This window comes from Dasypus novemcinctus, chromosome 7 (assembly GCF_030445035.2).
Source record: "Dasypus novemcinctus isolate mDasNov1 chromosome 7, mDasNov1.1.hap2, whole genome shotgun sequence".
Classification (NCBI taxonomy): domain Eukaryota; kingdom Metazoa; phylum Chordata; class Mammalia; order Cingulata; family Dasypodidae; genus Dasypus; species Dasypus novemcinctus.
In genome coordinates, this window is record NC_080679.1 from 90307869 (window position 1) to 90335814 (window position 27946).

The 27946-nt window shown below is 39.1% G+C and overlaps 1 protein-coding gene across 24 annotated transcripts in view; it reads right to left on the reverse strand.

Moving 5' to 3' along the window:
* The window catches only part of TANC1 (tetratricopeptide repeat, ankyrin repeat and coiled-coil containing 1), a 259413-nt gene that overhangs the window by 151073 nt on the left and 80394 nt on the right, over nt 1-27946 (reverse strand). For 17 of the 24 annotated variants that reach the window (XM_058300842.1, XM_071216383.1, XM_058300837.2 and 14 more), the window contains one exon: nt 8631-8708. The exons of the other annotated variants lie outside the window; for them this stretch is intronic. In XM_058300842.1, coding sequence (XP_058156825.1) covers nt 8631-8708 — 78 coding nt within the window. The remainder of the gene's footprint in view (nt 1-8630; nt 8709-27946) is intronic. 24 annotated transcript variants of the gene reach the window in all.

Sequence of the window (27946 nt, forward strand, 5' to 3'; positions counted from 1 at the left end):
AGAAAGGTGAAGGCCAAATGTTTTTTTAATAAACTGCTTCAAACTAAGACCCCTGCTGAAAAAAGAACACAATTAAACTCAAGGGAAATACTAATAAACATCTATTACTTTGGCATATTAAGCATCTGTTCCTTAATCAGTCTATATTTTAAAAGTGGCAGTACCACAATTAAAGGTTTACTGAACTTTGCTCTTCTGCCCCAATTTGGAGGTACTTCCAAACCAATACCAAGCAACATAGGAGAGCCTGGATGCAGAAAAAAAGGCAAAAACAAAACAAAAACTACAGAGTTACGATTGACAGCAGGCGGGAGAAGGGATGCACAGAGTGGGAGAGGGGCCAGGCCCCTCAAAGGAGGGCAAGAGGCCACGTCTGTCTAATGCTTCCAGAATGAGATGACTATGTCAAGGGTTAAACACAACACATACACACTCAACTGTGAGCTTTCATTAGCTCATTGATGTTAGATATAATTTTGTTTCATTTCTGGGTAGGAAAAAACAGCTTAAAACTCTAGCTGAGACATTTACTTCAAAGTAGAAGCAGCAGCTATTAAAAGGTGCTACTCTAGACAGCTCTTCTTTATTAGTATCAGAGGGGACCTAACCAACATCTACAATTGAAGAACTCTTTAATTCGTGTCTGCATGCGAGGTGAAGTCCCCCTCACCCTACAGAAGCTAATAATTCCAGGCACCACTTTTCCCAGCTTCTCTTACAAACAAAACCCAGACATGTGACCCAGGCACAGTCACTCAGATGCATGTGCCCATGTAAAAAAATTCTCCATTATCTCTTATTGTTTCTGGTTTGCTGTTGGGGGCAGCAAATGGTTTCCAGAGACAGCACTGGCAGCAGTGGCCAGGTTGGTGATATCAGCAGTGCACACAGGAGCACTGAACATCTGTTGGAAGTTTGCAATCTTGCCCTACACTATCACTGTGGAGTGGTTCTGGGCGATGGTTCTAGTTGCATGGCCTCTTTTTTGATCCTACCCTAAACCAGGCCTAATCTCTTTGAATAAATTCCCCTACTTCTTTTTTTTTTTGGGATTGGCTGGGGTGGGGGATATGGAATGGGTAGTAAACACGCCTCAGTCAGTTTCTGGTACTTATAAATAAGAAAGCTGCCTGATACCCAAGGATAAGCTTATCCTTTTACAGAAGTAATTTGAATCAATTCAACAAATACCTGTTGATCCCACATGCCAGATACTGTGCTGGGAACAGGATGCCAAGATAAACAAGGCCCTGTCATGCACCTGAAGGACTCACAGTTCGGTGCTGGAATAAATCATTCTATTATTATAATACATTGGGGTAAGGCCTGCATCAGGCCTGAGGATTACTGAGGAAATACCCTAAGGATTACAAAGAGGAAATAAAAGTAGAATCAACAGGACTCGATGGTCAAAGTATATTAAGAAAGGAGAGGTACGGTAAGAAAAAAGTGGAGTAAAAGATGGCAGGATGTGCTTGCCCAAGAAACACAGTCAATGGAGATGCTAAAATTTAGGAAGCCCAAGGTGGGCCCTTGCCTACCTCTCTAGGTCTTCTACACACTGTTATGGAATGAATTGTGTCCCCCAAAATGACATGTTCAATTCCTAACCCCCAGTCCTGTTTACCCCTACCTGGGGGTAGGGGGCAATTGACATTTTCAGTTGTCACAGCAGGTGCTACTGGTATCTAGTGGGTAGAGGCCAAGGATGCTGCTGCACATCCCACAACACTCAGGACAGTCCCCCACACCAAGAATTATCCAGTCCAAAGCACCATGATCAAGAAACACTGGTCTAATTCATCACTGGTCCCCACCAACAGCCTGATACAGTAAGAAGTGAATAAATACTCACTGATTCACTGAATTAGACACACAACCAAGGAACCTCCAAACTGATACTGTAGCAGCTAAAATTAGCTTGAAGTTATCAATCTATGAGGAATTTTTAAAAACAAAGTTGACAGCTAAAATGAATAAACTTGCCACACCAACTTCAGAGCTTGATTTGCTACAGATGAATAAGCACTTGCCTCTAAGCTCCCCAGGAGCTATAGCAAAGAAACTAAAAGACAGACATGATGGATTTGAAGAATGACATCAGTTTCTCTAGTTTTCATATATCCTAGAATTGAGCAATTAAGAAAATAAGATATGGATAACGAGAGCCAGGTTTCTGTCAGAGAAAGGAATTGTACAAATAAGGAAAGGGGGAAGGACAAAATAAATGCTGTAGTATTAAACTGAAATTGGAAGCATCTGTGTGAATTCATAGTTTTTAATATACATAGATGGATACAGATGCTGTGTGTATGTGTAAATATGCATATATTTCCCAGCTTTGTGAGCTAAGAGGTTCTAAAAACAATGGCACCCCAGTAGCAATGAGCACACCTAGCAACCACATCTTGGTTTCTAAGTTCCATTCTCCAAAAAGAGGAAGCAAGGTTAATTCCAGAGCTGACACAGGGAGAGGACAAAGATGATCCTGGAACAACTTGTGTTGCCAGATAGTAAGAAAGTGGTCCAAAAAATTACAGGGGCATGTTAAAGACATGTGAGCCAACTTAAAGGCATTTGCAATGTCCAAATCTGAGATAATTTGAACAAAAAAGGAAATGATGACAATAAGGGATTAGAGCTGATAGAATAGATACTCATGACATTTAAAAAACTGAACAAACAGGGGAGAAAGAACAACTTTTCCTTACAGTAGAATTACCATTAATATAGAAGAAATGATACAAACAGAAAGTCACCATTGGCAAACACCACACTAATTACTGCAGGCAAGAATCACTGATGGATGTGAAAATAAGTGGGCAAAAATATTAATGAGAAACAGGATATTTGCACGGTCTCCAAATCACTCCACATAAGTCTTATCAAAGGGAAAAAGAGTAATGTTACAATTGAAAAGCTTGGCAGACCCTACCTTAATTAAGTGGTCAAAGTTAACACTGTCAGCTAAAAAACACATTGACAGCATGAACCCCTGATATGACACACTAAGAAGGGCACATCACTACCTCTGGGTGAATTACTTTCCAACAATGAACAGCCTCGATTTAACCGTAAGAAAACATCAGACAGACAGGGAAGCGGATGTGGCTCAAGTGATAGAGTCTGCCTACCATATGGAGGTTCCAGGGTTCAAGACCCAGGGCCTCCTGGCCCATGTGGTGAGCTAGCCCACGCACAGTGCTGCTGCGTGCAAGGACTGCCATGGCACGCAGGGGTTCCCTGCACATAAGGGTCCCCCACGAGCAAGGAGAGACGCCCCATGCGAGAAAAGCACAGCCCGCCCAGGAGTGGCACCACACACATGGAGAGCTGACGCAGAAGATGATGAAACAAAAAGAGACCCAGATTCCTGGTGTCGCCTGACAAGAATGCAGGCGCACACAGAAGAACACACAGCGAATGGACAGAGAGAGCAGACAAAGGGTAGCGAAGGGAAGAGAAATAAATCTTTAAAATAAAAAATAAAAAAGGAAACATCAGACAAAGCAAATTAAGGGACATTCTACAAAACTGGCCAGAACTCTTTAAAAATATCAAGGTCATGAAAGACAAAGTCTAAATTACTCTCCCAGATCAGTGGAAACTAAGGAGACATGAAAACTCAATGCAATGTGGTATTCTGGATTAGATCCTGGAGCAGTTAACAGACATTAGTGAGACAAATGGCAAAATTCAAATAAAGTTCATAGTATTCCATCAATTCCATCAATATTTATTTCTTGCTTTAGATCATCACATTATGCTTAAGATATTTACATTAACAGAAATTGGGTACATGATATAATGGAAACTTTTGACTACTTCAACAATTTTTTCTTAAGTCTAAAATTATTTGAAAATAGTTTAAATAAAAAGAATGGCATCTCTTTTGAACTCTTCTGTCCCATGAATCTGTCTACTCCAGCAGCCATAGATGACTGTTTCAGTGACTTTCATTTCATATTATTTTGATAGTTTGACAGACTAATCCTCCCATTATTCCTCACTCTGAAATTTTCCTTGGCTATTCTTAAGCATATTCTCTTGCAGGTGAATTTTTAAATCAACTTGTCATGTTGTATTAAAAATTTGTTGGGGTTTTAATTGGGAATTCAACTGAATTATAGGTAATTTTGAAAGAATGAGTCACTTTAAAATAATGAATTCATTCATTCAGGAATTCAGTATTTCTTTCCCTTTTTTTCCTGTCTTCCATGTCCCTCGGTAACATTTTATTTTCTTCAATATAAGGCTTGTACATTTCTTTCTACACTGACATTTAAAGCTTTTGTTGTTGTTATAAAGGATTTTTTTCTATTCATTTTCTAAACAGTATTACCATATAGAAAAGATATTACATATGCTGCTGTTATATCTACTCTAAAATCTTACTAGTTATTACTGATATCAGGATACAGTCTTACAATGCAGTAATTATTGAATTTTAGAATAGTTTAATAAGAGTAACAGGAAATTGTTCTGATAGTAAAGGTCACTTAAAATAAACTAGTAGTAGAAGGTTGTAGAGTACTCTGGAGTGCTTCAAAATAAAGAGAGCGCCTCATTTGTTTGAGATCAAGGTCCTAATGAACAGAGGGTGAAAAAATAGACGCCTTCCCCTGGCCCTGCCCCCATTATGGTTTAATATTGATTTTTATTCCCTTAGACCTAACTCAAAGTAAAGAGAAATATATAATGCTTATGTGCATTGATGGGGGCAGGGTGAATGTACTTAACCAAAAAAATATTTTGTAATTTTTTTAAAAAAAGATGTATTTATTTCTCTCCCCTTCCTTCCCCTCCCCCCACTCGCGCCCCGGTTGTCTGTTCTCTGTGTCTATTTGCTGCATCTTCTTTGTCCACTTCTGTTGTTGTCAGCAGCACGGGAATCTGTGTTTCTTTTTGTTGCGGCATCTTGTTGTGTCAGCTCTCCATATGGGCAGCACCATTCTTAGGCAGGTTGCACTTTCTTTCGCGCTGGGAGGCTCTCCTTATGGGGCACACTCTTTAAGCATGGGGCTCCCCTACGCGGGAGACACCCCTGCGCGGCACGGCCCTCCTTGCGCGCATCAACATTGCGCATGGGCCACCTCCACACGGGTCAAGGAGGCCCGGGGTTTGAACCGCGGACCTCCCATGTGGTAGACGGATGCCTTAACCACTGAGCCAAGTCCGCTTCCCTGTAATTTTTAATAATGCACTTTCCACCTTGTTTCTATAGCCTCTAGAATCTCGAAAATATATTTGCCCAACAATATTTTGCCCAACAAGCATTTCCAAAGTGAACAAAAGCATACAAAAAGAATTTTGTGAATTCTTTTTAGAGTTCACTCTGTGACTTTCAAGAACTTATATCTCACTGTATACAGTATTTCAAATATCCTTATATACATATGTAACGTGAATTCAAATACCTGTTAAAATTTTACTAATAATTTAAAGTAGATGCATGTGACATTTTGTTTTAGAGATGGGGTTGAGAAAATAACAACTTTTCAATAAGTATGAAAATATTTCTTTCAAATAATACAAAATTGAATGTAGTGATATTTTCTAAATTCTCAAAAACAGATTCAACATAAAAGTATAGTTCAAGATTGTGTAGCATAGTAAAGCCTCATGAGAAATATGAATGGGTAATATACATATTTAAGACTTTTTCTTTGAAACTGAATATATGTTAACGTTACAAGATGTTAACCTAACATCAGAAAGAAAAAAGCCATTGTGTGAAGTGAAAGAAATCAGATACAAAATACTACATATTGCATGATTCTATGTATATAGAATATAAATATAAATCAATTTATAAAGAGGAAATGAGATTAGTGGCTATGTAGGGCTGAGAAAAGACAGAGGGATTGAGAGGTGATTGTTAAGGGGTGTGGGGTTTTCCTTTTTGGAGTAATGAAATTGTCCTAAAACTTTCTGTAGTGATGAGTGCACAACACTGTGATTATACTAAAAGCCACTGATTACACACTTTGGATAGATTTCATGGTATGTGAATACATCTCAATAAAACTGCTTAAAAAAAATAAATGTGCAAGAATAGCCAGAAATAGTATGTACAGCAGGGGAAGCAGAGAGATTAAGAGGTAATGAATGTTTTTTTTTTTTTATTATTTTTATTGAAATGAAAATGCTGTAATAATGCATGCACAACTATGTAACTATGTGATTATACCAAATACCACTGATTATACACATTGGATGAATTGCATGTTTTATTAATATATATCAATAAAACTGATTTGTTTTTAAAAAATTATAAAAACAAATCAAAGGATATGAAAAGCTAAACTCATTTTTTTAGATGTAAATATTTCCAACTTTTCTATGGATTGTGTCCACATACATAAAAATGTATTTCCCTTTGTCTCTGTGACAAAGATTGGTTTTCAGTGAAAACTCTCTTAGTTTTCTGTCTGCTAAAATAAATACCATTCAATGGGTTGGCTTAGCAACAGGAATTTATCAGCTCATGGTTTCAGAGCCTAGGAGGATTGCTTCCTCCAGGAGTCGGTATCTTCTGGTTGCATGGCCATCTTTGGGGTTCCCGACTTTTCTGTCACAAGGCAATATACCCGGTATGTCTCTCCTTTCTCCTCTGGGTTCCCCGGACTTCTGGCTCTTCCCTGTGGCCTTCTCTATAAGGCCTCCAGAAACAGGATTAAGGCCCATTCGGATTCAATTGACTGTACCTGAACCAAAAATAACCTCAGCAAAAGGTCCTACTTAGAACAGGTTCACACCCACAAGGAATGAATTTAAGAGTAACAACATGTTTTCCTGGAGTACATAACTCCAAGCCAACACAGGAACAGTAGAGCAAAATTTTTCCAAATTGTGGGAGATATTATTACCCAAGTTTCAGAGCAGTATCCCTAGATTAACTAGCTTTCATTTATAGAGAAACTTGGCTACAATTTCCTTAACTTACATGAAAGTTGGCACAGAGTTCAACGTATGAATGGTCAAATTCCAGCTATTTTCCCAATCATCTTGTGACATAACTTCATCAAGATTTAAAATTCCATCTGCTTTGTTTCCAAATGAACACAAGCAGGATCTACTTAAGAGGAAAAAGGAACATACCATACAGATGCTTTAAGAGAAATGTTCCCGTTGACTTTTCAAGTTGTTTGCATTAGCAAAAGGCCACAGTGTGGTATTTATTTCTGAAGAAATGATTCAGAAAAAGCAGTAGTTGCTCTTAAAGACCAAAGGGGAAATAAACCCAAAAATCACAAGCTTTGAAATTGGAAGTGTTTCACACCAAGTTATGCTCACCGTCTGGCCCCTCTGACGAGCACAGGTGCCCAAGAGAGTTAACACACTGTTGTATTACTAGCGTCTGGCTGGTCAAAGAGCATGGTGGGTCTGTGGTAAAAGACTGTTACTGTCTAGGTTTTGGCTTGGAGACCCTGGGCCTGAGAAAAATAACTCACTGTTGTCAACGCCACCCCTGACAGTTTGAGATCTACCTTTATTCTGGAAATTACAAAGACTTCTAAAGAAGAAATAAAGTTCCTAGGATGGGGCCAGGTGAGGGGAGAAAAATTTCTTTTAAAGCAGTTTTGAGAAAAATAATGAGAAGGGCAGTTGGTTTTGACCCAGGCAAAGAGTAAATGTCCCCTTGGATAGAAATTATGTGAACTGAAGAGAAAATTCTCAATAATAACAGTTCTAATTAATTATTCAAAGCTAAGAGTTGATTCTCTAAGGTTAAGAGCTAGTTAACCAAGGTCCTCTTGTTTATGTCATTAGATATTGGTTTCTTCTATTCTTTGTATTTGTACTTGTTATTTGATACAGAGCATATCTAACTCAGAAAATAAGAATATTTAGCCATTCCTCAATCACTCTGGATTAACAAGAAATTTACATGCAATGTCACATTTCAGTGAAATTAAGTCATGCTAACAGACTTTTATTGTACAATACAGTTAAACAAGCTATAGTTTCTTGCTGAGAAAAAAGGTGTAACACTGATCATCACCAAAATAAAGTTGGGGGAATTTATCATATTTATGCTATTAGAGTCACAATGACTATGTATACACCAGAAAGCTACAAATAGGAATGAAATGCAAGCCAAACTAAGTAGTTCTCATACTAATGAAAACTAGTGATCTGGCATTAAGTAGAACTACACCTGTTAGGGGTAAAATTTGATACTTAAAAAGATGGGGACCAGTCAGCAGCAGTTGGTGAAACATATAAAATGTAATTGCATGTGGGAAAGGAAAAGGCTTTCTAGAAACCAAATTCCTGGACACACCTGCTACCCCTCAAAGTCTATAATTTTGACTGGCTCTGGATCTGAATGACCTGTTAAAATTATGAACCTTAAAAGTCTCCCGACGAAGGATCTGGTTCACAACCCAAACTCAAATTTTAAAGTAATTTCTCACTGAAAGCTCAGAAATGTATTTAGAGTTTACACTTAAAAAGAGATAGATATGAACCCCACCAGTTTCTCAGAGCTTCCAGTATGTTTATTCTAATGCACACAGCCCTCTCTGACCCGGTCCCAAAGCAAGGACACCTGCCCAGCCCCAGCCAGATTGGGACCATGTTGTGAAGGCCCAACCCACTAGCTCAACTCGCTCTTCCACACGTACCTGTTTCCTTCTTGCTTCCCTTTCCTCCCTCTCGGCTCTTCTTCAGCACAGCCTTTAGCATTTTCAACACTCTTACTTCTGAAGAGAAACGGACGGGAGGAAAGAAGAAATAAGGGTTGTAAGTTGGAATATAACTTGAATATTGATACAAGAGATAACCTGTGTTCTCGCAAACAGATTTCTTCAGACAATCTAAAGGTACCTTGAGTTTTACACTAACTTTCTATGAATAAAGTAAAACGGGAAACTCAATGCTGAAGACAGAAGGAATGTATTACAACTTTCAATGGAGTGACCAGAAGTTCACTGTCTTGTTATAAATGTTTAAAAAAAAAAAAAAAGTGCATTCTCAGCATTCCACATCTAATTAAGGTTATGAGGCTAAACTTGGGCTCTTTATTGTAAGAGGCCTGGCACAGTACTGGAGATCTCCCAGCCCCAGTTCAGCAAAAAAAGAAAACACTAAAACACAGGATCTAAAACAATGTTTAAGAAGGAAGCTATGTTGTCAAAGGCATGTTTTACAGGTGGTACTAATTACGCAACCACAAGGAAAACCCTTTGAAAGGTTATCATTATAAAACATACCTTATAAGCATTTGCAAAACCAGTACCAGTGGGAATACATTTTAACTCTGATGCCAGGAGACCCAAGAAATAGTACACACTACAGTTTTAACTATGTATAGTTATCATTTGGGGGCGGGGTGAGGAGGGATGAGAGCAGACAGGCCTGTGGCAGCACAGCTGAATCCTTTTAATAATGACCTGTATTTTTAAGCAGGATTGGACTGAGCTTATAAAAACAACACGATGGCCCAGGCCTAAAATGAAATTAGAAACCTCTACAGCAAGAAACAACAAAAGAACCATTATTTCATCACCAACTTAATCTCCTTTCCCCTCCACCAACGCAGAGGAGATAGGTGGACAACCCCCAACAGTAACAAACCTGCTTCTAACAGCGGTGGGCTGCTTCGCATCACCACTACGCTAATGCAGGAGAGGAAGGGAGAAGGTAAGCTGCATCTGAACAGACAGGAAAGCAGAGAGACAGAGAGGAGAGAGGAGGGTGGGAGGAAAGGAGAGAAATGGGGGGGCTGGAAGTGGCTCCTCTGTGGGGGAGGCCCACACCTGCCTGCTGGCCTGAATGCTAAATGCCTCGGTAGAGCCCCACACCACCCTTGCCTTGCCTAGACCAGTATTCTTCACCTTTTTTGCTCCACGAACCCCTTTGCCAGTCAGGTGAAAACCACAGACCCGACTAAGTCCACACTATACAATGTATTATTTAATAAATATATCACGCTTGCACCAACACGTCCCCACAAGAGTAATGGTTTTCTAATTTCAATTCAAGTTCACGGACCCTGGTCAAGAACCCCCGGCCAAGAGCAAAGCATAGGTTCTGTGAGGACTGTTGAGGGGGATAAGGAGCTCCAAGGGGTTGCCATTCAGACTCCCACAAGGTAAGCCTGCAGTGACCTTTCTCATCAATTATTTGGTCCAAGCCTGGATTTATTTTTCTAAGTCCTTTGTTCTACTGATGAGGAAATAAGGGACTCTGGGGGACTGGCATGCCTTGGAGTCATGTAGCTAATTAACAGCAGGGCGAACGTCTGAATTTCACTTCCAGCAAAGGTCCTCCTCCTCCCACTCCAGCCTGCCCTTCCTCTTAGATCAATGAAAGTTTTGGGCAAAACAGCAACGAAACAAAAACAACCACCAACCTACCAACCTGAGAAATGTCAGGAAGAGAATATCTTTGGCAGAATTTGGAGAAGCCAGAGTGAAGTTTCTTAGGGTTAAATCATCTTGCAAACAAACTGTCAGACACAAAGGGGCATAGCTTAGAGTCTAATTTGTTTAAAAATGCTACTTGAGTGAATCTTGCTGGAGGGACTTAAGTTTCATCTAAAGGGTAAACACTGAATCTGTTGGAAGGACCTGGTGTTACTATCATAAGAGGAACTGCAGAAACACAAATTGCTCCTGAAGGTCTTGGCTAAAGAAAAAATTCAAAACTTTGGTATTTAGAAAACGGTATGTAAAATTTTTAAAAGCTAGAAAGCAAGTCAGCCAGGCAAGCACAAATATCTTCTCTAACTAGATCAACCAACCTCCAGGGTTGGTAATTTATCAAGGACTACGTTCTTAAAAGACAAAACAAAACAAAATTAACAGAGCATGTCAGTGATGCTGGTTTAAGGTCCCTTGTACAAGCCTTGGTGACTTCTTCATAGTCCCATTTCCCTGCATCCCCAACCAACTGAAATTCACTGTGCAGGGGAAGCTGCCTCTGATGAGGATCCTGGCCATCAACTGATCCTCGGTGGACCCACCGTGCCACTCACATTACTCTTCCCAAAGGCGCAGGACTGGGTGACACTGGCTTTTGCCATCTCATTCTAGATTACTAATTTGGGGAGCTGAGCAGTTTTCAGGATAGTCCCATCTCTATCAGCGGTCTGAGTTAAATGAAAGGGGCTATCAAACATGTCCTGTTAATTTTTTTTCTTTTTTTAGTTCCTTCTTTCCTCCGTAAGTAGCGACTTGAGGAAAATGGCTTAAATTTTTCTCTTAAATGCTTTCAAACTGTGGCCTGGAGAAGTTATACCTGAGTGCAACAGTAGGGCATCCCTCTCCATATACACACCATCTGGAAAAAATAAATAAATGAACTTGCCCAGCAAGTTCAATTCTGAAATTAACACAGACCAGAGTGGAGCTACACAAAGTTACTTGGGCGCCATAACCATCCCTTGCCTAAGAGACGTACCTGAAACTTGATATTCATCAACTGACCTAAAGACAGTGCCCATCTAAAGGGGGTAGTTGGTGAAGGCAGTTATAGTAACAGGACGGAGAGGCCAGCAACAACAACATATTCCAGAGAAGAGCAGTGGGTGCACCTAATAACATCTGTACTTACAAATGAGTACTCCCACATCCAAATCTGGAAACGGATACATCAGGCTGTAGATGCCTGATGCCATTAAACACTGCCATCATGTAACTACTTCCCCTTGTTCTGATTATGTGCTTAAATCTAATGATTTGGCTCCTTGGGCTGCCCAAGTTGGGGAGAGAGTATGCTGATCCAGTTAAGAAAACACCATTTCTGGCTTGTTGACAAATATGATGCTGGGAATAAATCAATAAACCAGGGTTCTGGCTCTAAACAAAAGCTCTCACAAGTTTTTTTAAAGGAAGCCACTTGGTCAAGCCCCATCAACTTAAGGCAAGGAAAATACGCAGTTTCTGACCCCCATTTTGGACCAATGAGAAGGCAGTGGTAAATTCTCCCATGTAAAATCCACCATGAAGCACAACTGTGAGGGCAGCCAGCAGGATCTCTCTGAATGTCCTCTGCATCATAACACACCCGTCCACGCATCAATTCCCTTTGCAACTTCAACTACTCTCATTTTCCTCCTAAAATGGATGAACACTGACCAGTCACTGATGAAAACCAAGTAGAAATGATGTACACCAGCCTTCCAGACACAGTAATTCAGGCCCTAATGATTAAATGACAAGCCCAATATCTGTGGATAAAAACAGCAGAAGCAGCAGCAAAAAGGAAACCTGCCAGAAGCGATCCTAGTAGAGGTAGCAACTAGTAGAATTTGCTAGTAGATATATGTGGTAACACACATACTTATGGAAAAGTACTAAGAGGATAAAACATAGTTCTGTGCTTTTTTACTTTAAATGTCACATTACAGACCAAAAACACAGGTATAACTCAAACATTACTGGCCAAACACAATCCTCAATTTCTACCCCATAAAACATCAGCCTCTATAATAGCAGGTAGTACAAACATATGGTTGAATTCAGTTACTTAAGAATAAATCTTTGGAAAGGTAGACAACTTTAGGTGTCATTTCTTTTTTAATTTGTTTTGTACATTTAATAAATGAAAATATAAACAATGTAAAATAAAAAAACAGTTGAATAAATACATTTCTCAATTAAATGTACTGGATGCCTATAACTTTTTTTTTTAATCATACAGTAGGTTACACAATATATTTGTTTCATAGTAATGCAATCATACAGTATTTGTCCTTTTGTGTCTGGCTTGCTTTGCTCAACATCATGTCCTCCAGGTTCAACCATGTTGTCATATGCTTTACGACTTCATTTCTTTTTCCAGCTGCATAACATTTCTTTGTGTGAATGCAACATAATTTGTTTATCCATTCATCTGCTGATGAACATCTGGGTTGTTTCTATTTTGGCGATCGTGAATATTGCCACTATAAACATCAGTGTGCAGATGTCTGTTCATGTCACTGCTCTCAGTTCTTCTGGGTTTATACCCAATAGTGGTATTGCAGGGTCACGTGGCAAGTCTATATTCAGCTTCTTTAGGAAATGCCAAACAGTCTTCCACAGTGGCTGTACCATTCTGCATTCCCACCAACACTGAGTGCTGCCTTTTTAATAGTGGCCATTCTGATAGGTGTGAAATGATATCTCATTGTACTCTTGATTTGCATTTCACTAATCATAAGTGATTTGAGCTTTTTTTTTTTTTTTGCCATTTGTATTTCTTCTTTGGACAAATTGTCTATTCAAGTCTTTTGCCCCTTTTTAATTGGGTCATTTGTCTTTTTATTATTGAATTGTAATGTCTCTTTATATATCCTAAATATTAAACCCTTATTGGACGTGTGATTTCTAAGTTTTTCTCCCATTGAATCGGCTGCCTTTTCACCCTTTTGACAAAGTCCTGTGAGGTGCAAAGTGTTTAATTTTGCAGAGATCCCATTTATACTTTTCTTTTACATGCTTTGAGTGTAAGGTTCAAGAAACCACCACCTACTACAAGGTCTTGCAGATTTTTCCCTATGTTTTCTTCTAGTAGTTTTATGGTCCTGGCTTTTATATTTAAGTCTTTGGTCCATTTTGAGTTGACTCTAGTACAGGGAGTGAGATAGAGGTCCTCTTTCATTCTTTTGGTGGTAGATATCCAGTTCTCCCAGCACCATTTCTTCAAGAGATTATTTTGTTCCATTAATATGGACTTTGTAGGCTTGTCAAAAACCAGTTTACTGTATAGGTGAGGGTGTATTTCCAGATTCTCAATTCTATTCCACTGATCTATGTGTCTTTCTTTATGTCAGTACCATGCTGTTTTGAACACTGTAGCTTTGTAATATGTTTCAAGTTCAGGGAGTAAAATTCTTCCATGTTGTACTACTTTTTTAGAATGCTTTTGGCTATTTAGATGAACTTTCCCTTCCAAATGAATTTGGTAATTACCTTTTCTAATTCTGTAAAGTAGGCTTTTGGAATTTTAACTGGTATTACATTGAATCTATAAATCAGTTTGGGTAAGATTGACACCTTCACGATATTTATTCTTCCAAACCATGAATGTCTTTCCATTTGTTTAGGTCTTTTTAAAATTATTTTTAGCATTGTTTTGTAGTTCTCTGCATACAGGTACTGCATTTCTTTGGTTAAATTATTCCTAGGTATTTGAGTCTTTTCGCTGCTATTGTAAATGGAATTTTCCCTGATTTCCTCCTCAGGTTTTTTAGTGTATAAAACATTACTGATTTTTGCTTGTTGATTTTGTATCCTGCCACTTTGCTAAACTCATTTATTAGCTCAAATAGGTTTGTCGTGGATACTTCAGGATTTTCCAAGTACAGGATCATGTCATCTGCAAACAGAGTTTTACTTCTGTTTTTCCTATTTGGATGCCTTTAATTTTTTTTTCTTGTCTAATTGTCCTAGCTAGAACTTCTAGTGCAATATTGAGTAACAATGGTGAGAGTGGGCATCCTTGTCTTGTTCTAGATCTTAGAGGTAAAACTTTCAGCCTTTCTCCATTGAGTACAATGCTGGCTGTGGGTTTTTCATATATGCCTTTTATCATATTGATAAATTTCTCTTCTATTCCTATCTTTTGAAGTGTTTTTATATATATAAAAAAAATGATGCTGGATTTTGTCAAATGCCTTTTCTGCATCAACTGAGATGATCATGTGGGTTTTTTTCCTTCAATTTGTTAATGTAGTCTGTTACATTTGATTGATTTTCTTACGCTGAACCAGCCTTGCATACTAGGAATAAATCCCATTTGGTTGTGATGTATAAGTCTTTTGGTATGCTGTTGAATTTGATTTGCAAGTATTTTGTTGAGAATTTTTGCATTTATGTTCATTAGAGAAATTGGTCTTTAATTTTATTTTCTTGTAGTACCTTTATCTGGCTTTGGTGTTAGGGTGGTGTTGGGTTCATAAAGTGTGTTGGGTAATTTTCAATCCTCTTCAATTTTTTGGAAGAATTTAAAGAGGACTGGTGTTAATTCTTTTTGAAATGTTCAGTAGAATTCACCTGTTAAACCATCTGGTCCTGGACTTTTCCTTGCTAGGAGATTTTTGATGACAGATTCAATCTCTTTAAATGTGACTTGTTCGTGAAGATTTTGTGTTTCTTGTAGGGTCAGTGTAGGTGGTTTGCGCATTTCTAGGAATTTGTCCATTTTATCCAGGGTGTCTAGTTTGTTGGCACATAGTTTCTCATAACATCCTACTATGATCCATTTTAATTCTGTGGGGTCAGTTGTTAAGTTCCTCCCTTTCATTTCTGATTGTATTTATTTGCATTTTTTTCTTTGTTAATCTAGCTAGGGCGTTGTCAATTTTCTTGATCTCAAAGAACCAACTTTTCATTTTGTTGATATTCTCAATATATTGTGGTTTTTTTTGTTCTGAAATTCATTTATTTCTGCTCTAATCTTTATTATTTCTTTCCATCTGCTTAATTTGGGATTCGTTTGCTGTTCTTTTTCTAGTTTCTTTAGTTGTTCAGTTTAATCTTTGAGTTTAGCTCTATCTTCTTTCTTAACATAGGCATTTAAGGCTATAAATTTACCTCTCAAGAATGCCTCCACTGTATCCCATAAATTTTGATAAGTTGTGTTCTCATTTTCATTTGTCTCAATATATTTACTGACTTCACCTGCAATTTCTTCTTTGACACACTATTTAGGAGTGTGTTGTTCAGCCTCCACACATTTCCAAATTTACTTTTTTCCTGTCTATTGATTTCCAGTTTCATCCCATTATGATTTGCAAAGGTGCTTTACATAATTTCTATCTTTTTATATTTATTGAGAACTGTATTATGCCCTAACATGTGGTCTATCCTGGAAAAAGATCCATGGGCACTTGAGAAGACTGTATAGTCTGCTGAGTTTGGATGCAGTGTTCTGTATATGTCTGTTAGATCTCATTTATCATATTGTTCAAGTTCTCTGTTTCCTTGTTGATCATGTCTAGTTGTTCTCTCTTATGATGTAAGTGGGGTGTTGAAGTCTCCAATGATATCTATTTCTCCCTTCAGTTTGCCAGTGTTTGTCTCATATTTTGGGGCACTCTGGTTAGATACATAGATATTTACGATTGTTATATCTTCCTGGTGGATTGTCCCTTTAGTAATATATTATGGCCTTCTGTATCTCATAACTTTTTTGCATTTAAAGTCTGTTTTGTTTGATATTAGCATAGCTACTCCTGCTCTTTTTTGATTACTATTTGCATGGAATATCTTTTTCCAACCATTCACTTTCAGCTGGTTTATATGCCTGGGTCTAAGGTGAATTTCTTATAAGCAGCATATGGATGGCTCATGTTTTTTTTATCCATGTTGTCAGCCTATATCTTTTGATTGATATTACTGTAAATCCATTATTTACTTCCACTATTTTTAGTTTTCATATGTCATATCACATTTTTGTCTTTTTACTCTTTTGGGTATCCTTTCTGCTATTCTTTTTTCTATACTCTCCTCTAGACCTCTCTTTTCTATCTCTTCATTTCAGGTTCTAAGGCTTCCTTTAATATTTCCAGCAAAGGTGGATTCTTTCTTGCAAAGTCTCTTAGTTCCTGTTCCTGAACATTTCATACTCATCTTCGTATTTGAAGGACAATTCTGCTGGATAAAGAATTCTCAGCTGGCAGTTTTTCTCATTCAGTATTCTAATTATATTACACTACTGTTTTCTCACCTCCATGATTTCTGAAGAGAAATCCATTCCAAGACTTACTGGGCATAGCTTGTATGTGATGGTTTGCTTCTCCCTTGATGCTCTAAAAATTTTCTCTTTATCTTTGATATCTGACATTCTGAGTACTATATGTCTTGGAGTAGGTCTATTCAGATTTATTGTGATTGGGTACGGTGTGCTTCTTGGACATGTAAGTTTCTTTCTTTCATGAAAGTTGGAAAATTTTCAGCTCTTACTTCCTCAAATACCCTTTCTGCCCCTTTTCCCTTCTCTTCTCCTTCTCAAACTCCCATGACACGTGTTGCTGCATTTCATATTGTCATTCAACTCTCTGAGCCCCTGCTCTGTTTTTTCCCATTCTTTTCTCTCTTCAATTTTATCTATTTCTCGTTTGGTCTTCTCATTTTTTCTCCTCTGGGATTCACAGGGATTCAATTCTGGGGACCTCTGATGGGGTGAGATATTCCCTGTTAGCTGTGCCACCTCAGTTCCTGGTTTCTGCTGCACTTCACTTGACTCTCCCCTTTGTCTCTCTCTTGTTGTGTCATCATCTTGCTGCGTGACTCACTTGCGTGGGCACTGGCTCACTCAGCTTGCCACGCAGGTACTGGCTCACCATGTGGGCACTGGCTCGCCACACAGGCACGCTTTCTCGTCTTCTTTTTTACCGGGAGGCCCCAGGGATCAAACCTGGGTCCTCCCATATGGTAGGCAGAAGCCCTATGACTTGAGCCACATCCACTTTCCTTATTCTTTCTTCTATCTATCATTGAGTTGTGTGCCTCTAATGTGTTTTTTTAAACCACAATGATAGTTTCTTTTATTTATTTATTTATTTCTCTCCCCTCCACCCCCCTGTTTTCTGCTCTTTGTGTCCATCCACTGTGTGTTCTTCTGTGTCCACTTGTATTCTTGTCAGTGGCACCGGGAAACTGTGTCTCTTTTTGTTGCGTCATCTGGCTGCGTACGCTCTGTGTGCAGTGCCACTCCTGGGCAGGCTGCACTTTTTTCATGTGTGGTGGCTCTCCTTACGGGGTGCACTCCTTGCACGTGGGGCTCCCCTACATGAGAGACACCCTTGCATGGCATGGCACTCCTTGCACGCATCAGCACTGAGCGTGGGCCAGCTTACCACACACAGGTCAGAAGGCCCTGGGTTTGAACCCTGGACCTCCCATGTCATAGGCAAATGTTCTATCATTGAGTCTAATCCACTTCCCACTCTAATGTGTTTTTGATCTTACCTATTGTGTCTTTCATTCCCACAAGTTGTTCCTTTTCTGTTAAGGATTTCAAATTCTTCTTTGCACTTGCTCAATGTCTTCTTGATATCATTTATCTCTTTAGTCATATTATTTTTCAACTCATTAATCTGATTTTGGAAATTTGTATGCATCTTGCTAATCAGTTCTCTCAAATCCTGTGTCTCTTCTAGGGTTTTGATCTATTTTGGGGGGGGAGGGGAATGTCTTTCATTTCCTTGGTATGGTTCGTAATTTTTTGCTGATGTATAGGCATCTGATTAGTATGTAGGTTACTCTGATGCTCAATTTCTTTCTCTTTTGTAGGGATCTAGTAGCAGGAGGCTGTGTGTTACCACTGCTCTTTGATTCTTGGTTCAACCTAAATTGTTAGGGTTGTTCCTGCTAGTTGCTCAAAACTGGGCACTGGACCCAGTAATTGGTTGCAAACCTGCTTCCTAAGGCATTGGGGAGGGGAGCGGTATAGGTCAGAAAAAGCCTCCCTTACTTATTTTCAATTTTCTCACATGCATTTCCTTAACCTGCCAGCAGATGGCGATCTTTGGTACCTCTCAGTTCAATGCCTCCTTGGAGAGTATTTGTTGCAACACAGACAGGATCAATATGATAGAGCTTCCTGCCTGGAGGCTAAGAGCCTTGGGATTCAAACTTTCTCAGAGGCAGATCTCTCCCCTTCTCTGGCAGCCCCCTCCCTTTTCCAAAACTGGAAATATTTCCACTCCCCTCTGTGTGCTCAACCATCAGTCCAGGTTAGTAGAGGAGATTGGGATGGTCATATACCTTTAGCCCCTTGCCTGTTCCTAAGGCAGACAATGGTGCAGCCCCACCCAGCCTGGAAGGGCTCCTGGGACACAACAGACCAATTCTGTGGGTCAGAAGCTTAGTCAGCCTTAAGCTGTGTCCCTCACTCTCCTGTTTCCTGGAGTAGTGGATCCCTGGACCCCCTTTGTCTATCGCTGCAGGCCTAGAGGCCGAGTATTCTAAAGTGTCTTTAGCATGGGAAGAGTGCCAGTAGCGCAGCTGCTGGTTTCGACTCATAATATTTCTGTGGTTGTCATTCTCCTCCTTTGTCCCTCTCTCCTCTGAGCAGTGTCCAGCCTTCACCTGGTGTCCTAAACCCTAGAAGATCTTTTTCTGGGCTGTTTCAGCCTGGCCTCTAGCTATTTTTGTCTATCATTTATTTATATTACATATGAGTTAAAGAAGACAGATCAGCCTCTAGGTTACTATCATTGAGATTTTTAAAATGGGAGAAAAATTTTTGTAATGTTCATTTAAAACAAATAAAGGTCATTATGTAATATTAGAGCACCAATGACCTGAATTTTCCTTCACCCAAAATTTCCTCATTTTGACTCTCACTCAATATCAACATTTCCAGAATGCCTACTACTGAAAACCTTAATCTAGTGGGGAGCAGATGTAGCTCAAGTGGTTGAGCAACTGCTTCCCATGTATGAGATCCCAGGTTCAATCCCCTATAACACCTTAAAAAAAAAAATTTGACATAAAACCTTAACCTAGGGAAGCAGATGTGGCTCAAGCAACTGGGCTTCCGCCTATCACATGGGAAGTCCCAGGTTCAGTTCCCAGTGCCTCCTGGAGAAGGCGAGCTGTCACAACAAGATGATGTAACAGAGAGACACAAAGAGGAAAGTCGATGAGAGACACAACAAACGAGGGAGCTAAAGTGGCTCCAGTGATTGAGCACCTCTCTCCCACAGCGAAGGTCCCAGGTTCAATTCCTGGTGGCTCCTAAAAAGAAGATGAGCAGACAGAGAGAGCAAACTGCGAATGGACACAGTGAGCAGACAGCGACCTCAAACAACAGTGGGGGTGGGGGAGGAGAGGGGAAAAAAGTCTTAAAAAAAAAAACCAAAAAAACTTAACCTAAAAGTTTAACCATCTACCAAGTTTACTTTCACTTCTGGTACGCTATTTCCCCTTTAGCATCTGAAGTCTTTAGGGACAGGCACAATGTCTTTACCTTATGCATTAGGATTCTGCACAGTGTCTTACAATGGCATATAAAATATAATAAAAATCTTTCGAGATAAAACAGTGAGATGATTTCAAAACAAGACAAAATCTATCTTAGCTTGCAATCACAATGGCAATATTGTTAACCATGGCCACCTTGTCTGAAATCATAAACACCAGTGTTAAAACTTTCCTCTTGTGGAGTACCATACTGCTTATTTACAAAATTTCAAGTCAAATCTGTGAGCTGAGAACAGGGGTAATGTTTATTCTTTAACAGATACAAACAGAAGTTGGAACACAGACTTTTGTATACAGTTTGTACCCAATATTTGTTGAAAAATTTAAAAGGGCTGTAAGGAACATAGATGAGCAAATTTTCCCAGATCAAGCAAGTAACTAGTATTTATAGCAGTTTATTATTTACGAAGAACATTCCTGCCTATTTTCTATACTCACAAGGAATATAAGAAAACTCAGTTAAAAGCATATAGGACCATTCACTGAGATTCTAGGGAAGGAAATGCTCAATTTCGTAATATCCCTTCAAGTTCACATCTGATTTATTCTTAAAATTGCCATCTTAAACCAGTGATCCCAAAGACCTTATCTCATATGGTTTGTGCATATGCCATTTGAACGAGTTTCTCCCATCACACCATCCATCTAATCCTCAAAGCAAAATTATTTCTGAAGATTTGCTTCCTTTGTTTTATTAATCAATCAATAAATAAAGCCAGAGTAGCAATATTTACAAGTAAAACTGGAAAATGAAGTATGCATGATGAAATGCTGGAAACAAGAAATATTGCTTATTTCAGAGGAGGGAGAACATCGAAACATTCTCAATTTTAGAGCTTGTATTTTTATTTAATTTCTATTAAGTTTTGACTCACCTAAAAAATTGCCTACCTTTAGAACTTTTCTTTGCAACACCAACATTTAATGCTCATCAAAAGAAAGGAAATGGGTGGTGGTAGCAGGGAGTCTGAAGCAGTCTACAAGATAATTGAATAGAGCAAATAAGAGAAAACAAAGCAGAATAGAGATGGCAAATGAAACGAAGGTCTGCTAGAAGCAGGCACTGGCTGTTGACTGGAAATTCATGGAAAACCCTGCATTATGTAAAAGCTTCCCAAGAGCAAGAGCCCTGTCTCAACATTCTTTGAGATCCCTCAGGGCTGGGAAAAAACACCCCTTGATGAATACTTGAAATTCCAAGATGTCTCTCTCACATTTTTGTTCTGTAGTAGAAAAAATACCCTCCTATGAATCAGGAGACATAGTCCTAAGCCCTAGTCCTAACAAGTCACATAACTACTCTAGGATTTATATACTTCATCCAAAAAGGTAAGAGGATGGGGGAGAGTGAACTGTTTATCAAGCAATCAGAAAGCAATTGTGATACGTAACAAATTGGCCTTCGGTTTGCTTAACTCTCATAGCTGAGTCACAAGGTAGCATTAAGCTATAATTTATTCCCTAAATTACTTAGACTCAACCATTCAGTCTTCTTTATTCATATCCACTGTACAACTGTTCCCTAGTTCTACTGTTTTTTTTAATAGTTGGGTTTATCTTAGGCAAAAAGACTTCAAATTTGAGTACAAGTTATTAAAAACATAGTAAACTGAAAGCCACAAATGTGAATTTAAGTGTTCTAGGCATGACATTTGAACTCAAAATACTTTTTAAAAAAACATTAATAGGCTTTATTTTTTAGAACACTTTTAGGTTTACAGGAAAAAAAATGCACAGAAAATACAGAGAATTCCCATATAACCAACCATCCCCATACACACAGTTTCTTCTATCTCTTGCATTACTGTAGTAAACTTATTGCAATTGATGACAAATAAATGCTGGTAACTTACTAAATTCCTTAGTTTACATTAGGGCAGAGGTTCTTTTGTTTTTGTTTTATGTTTTGTTTTTGAGATACTGGGGCCAGGGATTGAGCCTGGGACCTCATATGTAAGAAACTGGCACTCAACCACTGAGCCACATCAGCTCCCCAGGGCAGGGGATCTTAAATTTTTTTGTTCCATGGACCCCTTACTAAGTCCACACTATCCAGTGTATTATTTAATAAATATATCACACCCCACCAACATATCCCCACAAGAATGATGTTCTGTTCTGTTTTTTTTTTTTAAATTCTAGCTCACAGACCTCTTGTTAAAGAACCCCTGCATTAGGAGTTTACTCTCTGTATTGTACAATTCCATGGGGTTCTGTTTTGTTTTTGTTTTAAAGATTTATTTCTTCCCACTCCCTTGTTTTTCACTTGCTGTGTCTGCTCATCTTCCTTGTTTCTTTAGGAGGCACCAGGTGCCAAACCCGGGACCTCTGACGTGGGAGGGAAGTACCTAATCGCTTGAGCCACCTCTGCTCCCTGCTTTGCTGTATCTCTCATTATATTTTTCCTCCCTGCGTCTCTTCTTGCCACATCTTGTTGCATCAATTCGCCACGCCTGCCCATCATATCAGCTCTGTCTTCTTTAGGAGGCACTGGGATCCAAACCAGCAACCTCCCATGTGGTAGGCAGGAGCCCAGTCACCTCAGTCACATCTGCTTCCCTGTTCCATGGGTTTTAACAGATGCCAGAATGATTTCACCGCCCTAAAAATCCCTTGTGCTTCACCTATTTATCATGCCCCCAAATCCCCATTCTGCTGGCAAACAAACTTTTTTAAAATTTTCTTCTAGGTCCACAGATACCACCTAACATTCCTCATCTTAACTGTATTCAAATACACAATTCAGTGCTATTAATTAGGTTCACAATGTTGTCCTACCATCACCACCATCCACTACTGAAACCTTTTCCATCAACTCAAACAGAAACTCTCCACAATTTAAGCTTTAATTCCCCATTCCCTATCCTCATTCAGCCCCAGGTAAACTGAATTCTAGTTTCTGAGTCTATGATTTTGTTTATTCTAGTTATTTCATAACAGTGAGATTATAAAATATTTGTCCTTTTGTGTCTGGCTTATTTTACTGATGTCTTCAAGGTTCATCTGTATTTTCTCATGTATCAGAAACTTCGTTCATTTTTACCTCTCTATAATATTCCACTGTACGTATATACCACATTTTACTTATCCGTTCACTGATTTATGGACATTAGGTTTATTCCATCTTTTGTCAATTGTGAATAATGCCACTATGAACATCAATGTACAAATTATCTGTTTGAGTCCCTGCTTTCAATTCTTCTGGGTATATGCCTAGAAGGGGGATTGCCAGATCATATGTAATTCTTTATTTAACATTCTGAGGAACTGCCAGTCTTCCACAGTGACTGCACCATTTTGTATTCCCACCAGCAATGAAAGAATGTTTGTATTAATCCACATCCTCTCCAACACTTGTAATTCTCCATTTTTTCAGGAGTAGCCATGCTAATGGGTGTGAAAGGGTATCTCATTGTGATTTTGATTTGCATTTCCCAAATAGCTAAAGGTCTGAGCATCTTTTCATGTGCTTTTTGGAATTTGCGTGTCTTCACTGGAAAAATATCTATGGCCTCTTTTGCCCACTTTTAAATTTGATTGTCTTTTTGCTACTGAGTTGTAGAATTTCATATTATCTGGATAGTAAACCCTTATCAGACAGTTGGTTTCCAAATATTTTCTCCCATTAAGTAGGTTATCTTTTCAATTTCTTGATATAGACCACCAAAGAATACAAGGGTTTTTAAAAAAAAAAAATTTGATGAGGTCCAATTTATCTATTTTTTAATTTTGTTGCTTGTGCTTTGGGTATAAAGTCTTAGGAAATCCATGTCCACAAGAGAAGAATGTATATTCCAATGGTGGTGGGTGAGGTGTTCTATACATGTCTGTTTGGTCTAGTTGGTTTAGATATCATTCAAGTCTTCTATTACTGATCTTCTGTTTCTATGGTCTATCCATTATTGAAAGTGGTAAACTGTAATATTCTATTAACACAGAACCGTCTATTTTTCCCTTCAAATCTGTCAATATTTGCTTTGTGTATTTTGGGGTTCTGCTGGTAGGTACATATAATTGTTATGTCTTTTTATTTAACTGACCCTTTTATCAGTATATAGTGACCTTCTTTGTCCCTCATAACAGTTCTTCACTTAAAGCACATTTTATCTGATATTGGTAGAGCTATCCCACCAGCTCTCTTTTGGTTACCATTTGTATGGTATATATTTTTCCTCATCCTTTCACTTGCAACCTGCTTATGTCTTTGAATTTAAGGTGAGTCTCTTCTAAACAGCATATAGTTGGATCATGCTTTTTCATCAATTCTGCCTTTTGACTGGAGAGTTTAATTCATTTACACTTAAAGTAACTACTCATGATGCAATACTTTCTCCTGACATTTTGCTAAGACTTTATTTTTTATAAGATACTTATATTATATAAATGTTACATAAAAAATAGGGGATTCCCATATGCACCGCTCTCCACACCACCCACATTTACCCATATTAACAACAACATCCTTCACTACTGTGGTACGTTCATGACAATCAGTGAACACATTTTGAAGCATTGCCACTATGCATGGATTATAGTTTACATTGTAGTTCATACTCTCTCCCACACTCTGTAGGTTATGGCAAAATATATATTGGCCTGTTGCAATGTCATTCAGGACAATTCCCAAGTTCCGAAAATGCCCCTATATTATACCTGTTTTCCCTCTCCCTGACCTCAGAACCTCTAACGGGCACTTCCTCCACATCAATGTTAAGTTCTTCCATTGCTAGAATCACAATAAGTCTAATGTAGAATACCAATAAGTCCACTCTAGTCCATAGCTCATTCCCCAATCCTAAGGATTCTGGGATGGTGATGCCCACTCCACCTCTAATTGAGATGGGGCTTCAGTCCCATACAACCAATGGATGGGACTCTCTGTTTTTGCAGTTATAAACTCTCTTAGTTCCTTGGTATGGTAGTTGTCCAACATCACCTCCTTGTTAGTTGTCCTGGGTGTGTCCAATGAACTGGAGAGTATGTGTTGCAATTCAGTTGAAGTTCAGGGTCCAGCTGGCACACATACAGCACAAAGATTCAAGTCTCTTGGATGTACACCTATCTACTCCAGCACCAAGGTTTCCCCTTGGGCTCTTTATTTCTTTGTCCAGTTCCCTCCAGGTCAATGCCCTGAAACCTCCTTCTCTGTGGGTTCCCAAAACAGCTCACTAGGGTATGATTTTGCCCCTTCTCAGCAGTTTTTTGTGAGAGAGCTGGGGAGTGCTCACCTAAGCCAATACCAACTTGCCAGAATTTCCCACTACTGTCTTCATAAATCTTACAACTTTAAGACCCTCAATTCTTCCATTAATGCATATTTTCATACATTTTTTTTGTACCATATTAAGTCCCTTCACATTTCTTTCTTAAGATATTTTTCATGTATTTTCTTTGTGGTTACCCTGAGGTTAAAGTTTAACATCCTTTATCTATAACATACCAACTTAAATTCAATAGCATATACAGACACTATTCCTATATATACCCTTCTATCCCCCAATTTTTTTCTACTTGCTACAAATTTTATCATTGTACATTGTATGTCCAAAACCACCAGTTTATCTTTACTTTTTATGCATTTGCATTTTAGCATCTGTAAAAAGAAAGAAGTGACCTTATGTAAGGAAATACAATAGTACTGGCATTTATAATTACTTATATGGTTACCTTCACCAGAGATCTTTCATTCTTTGGGCTGCTTTAATATACTGTCTAGTGTCCTTTACTTTCAGTCTGAAGAATTCCTCTTGCTTATAGAACAGGTCTAGTGGTGAGGATCTCCCTTAGCTTATATTTATCTGGAAATGTCTTAACCTCCCCCTCACTTTTTAAACAAAGTCTTCCCAGATATAAAAATCTTGGCTGGCATTTGTTTTTCTTCGGTAATTTAAATATTTCATACCACTGGTTCTTGCCTCCATGGCTTCTGATGAGAAAGTGACCCTTAATCTTATTGGTATTCTCTTGTACATAACTCACTGCTTTTCTCTTATAGCTGTCAGAACTCTCTCCTTGTCACTGGCATTGGGAAGTTTGATGATTACATATCTAAGCATGGTTCTCTTTGAGTCTATCTTTTTTGGTTCGTTTGGCTTCTTGAACGTGCATATTAGTGTCTTTCATTAAATTTGTGAAGATTTCTGCCATTATTTCCTTGAATATTTCTTCTGCCTCTCCTTCTGCCTCTCTTTCTTCTCATTCTAAGGATCTTATAATGTATATATTGTGCTTGATGCTATGTCATAAGTCTCTTAGTCTCCGTTCATTCTCTTTTATTCTTTTTTCTTTCTGTTCCTCAACCTGAATCATTTCAGTTGTCTTTGGGATCACTGATTCTTTCTTCCACCACCTCCCATCTGCTATTCAAACGATCTAGGGAATTTTTCATTTTGTTATTGTGTTCATTTCCAGTATTTCACAGAGAGGTTCCCATATTGTTTATTATTTTCCTCATACCCTTTAGTTCTTCCTCCATGTTTTCCTTTATCTCCTTGAGCATACCGAGGATTTTTTTTTTTTAAGTCTCTACCTGATAAGCCAAAGTCTGGTCCTCTTTCTTGATGGTTTCTGGATTTTTATTGTGTTCCTTTGGATGGCCATCACTTCCTGTTTGTCTTGTAATCTTCTGTTACATTCTATGCCTTTTAGTATTTTTAAGTGTTGACTCTGGGATTTAGTCCCTGAACTGTCTGTTCCTTATGTTTGTGTTCAGCTAATGATACAATAGAGATTTTCCTGAATGCTAGTAGCAAATCAAAACAAAGCAAAGCAAAGAGGACCTTCACTGTCTTTACAAATTGACCCTCCTTTGGCTATTGGTATCCTTCAGAGCTATATTAGCCCTCCTATCAAAAAGATCAGCTCCAGATAAATGGGCAGTCCAAGGCCCTGTTTTATTGGAGCCTGCATGGAGGCCAGCCAAGAAACCTGCTTCTTTACCTGGACTTGTGATTACTAGAGGCCTTAGGAATTCTTTTTTAACAGTTCACAGGTATTCAAGTCAATACCCTCTCCTGAGATACTTCATGCAGGTAGTCCTTTACTCCGGGCCACTTCAACTTATTATTTCTCACACTATCCTAGCTGTTTACAAGTCCCTTCTCAGCCCTCAGGAAATACATACCTGGAATCAGTGTCTCAGACTTCTACCTGATAGACTGGAACTGACATCCATGCACCCCAGTATGCACGCAGGGGCTACTCTGCTCCCTCTGGAATAGGGCCATGGACCCACAATGGAAGTGCAAGTGGCTCCTCTCAAGTTTGCAGTGGAATTGGGGTAGGAACTGGAAGGGTGCCAGGAGCTTCTTCTATTGTTTTTGAAGCTTCATTTTCTGGATTTAGCACTTGCATTGTTAACGCAGCCCTTTAACTACTTTCTATCATTTTGAAGGTTACTGTCTAAACTGTCACCTTTACCTAAGGGGGGTGGGAGTGGCGCTGGGACAGTGATCATCCTCAGAGCCAGCCCCAGTGGCCACAGCAATGTGAAGTGGCTAATCAAAGGTGACGATCTGGGGAAGCGGACTTGGCCCAGTGGTTAGGGCGTCCGTCTATCACATGGGAGGTCTGCAGTTCAAACCCCGGGCCTCCTTGACCCGTGTGGAGCTGGCCCATGCGCAGTGCTGATGTGCGCAAGGAGTGCTGTGCCACGCAGGGGTATCCCCCACGTAGGGGAGCCCCATGCATAAGGAGTGCACCCCGTAAGGAGAGTCACCCAGAGCGAAAGAAAGTTCAGCCTGCCCAGGAATGGTGCCACACACACACAGAGCTGACACAACAAGATGACACAACAAAAAGAAAACAGATTTCCAAGCCACTGACAACAACAGAAGCGGACAAAGAAGAACACGCAGCAAATAGACACAGAGAACAGACAACTGGGGTGGGGGTGGCGGGGGGAATAGAATAAATCTTTAAAAAAAAAAAAAAAGGTGACGATCTGGGATCAGACCACACACCTCAAGAATTTGGACAATGAGATCTTTCTGACCAACCATGGCACCAGTAAGCTGTGCCAG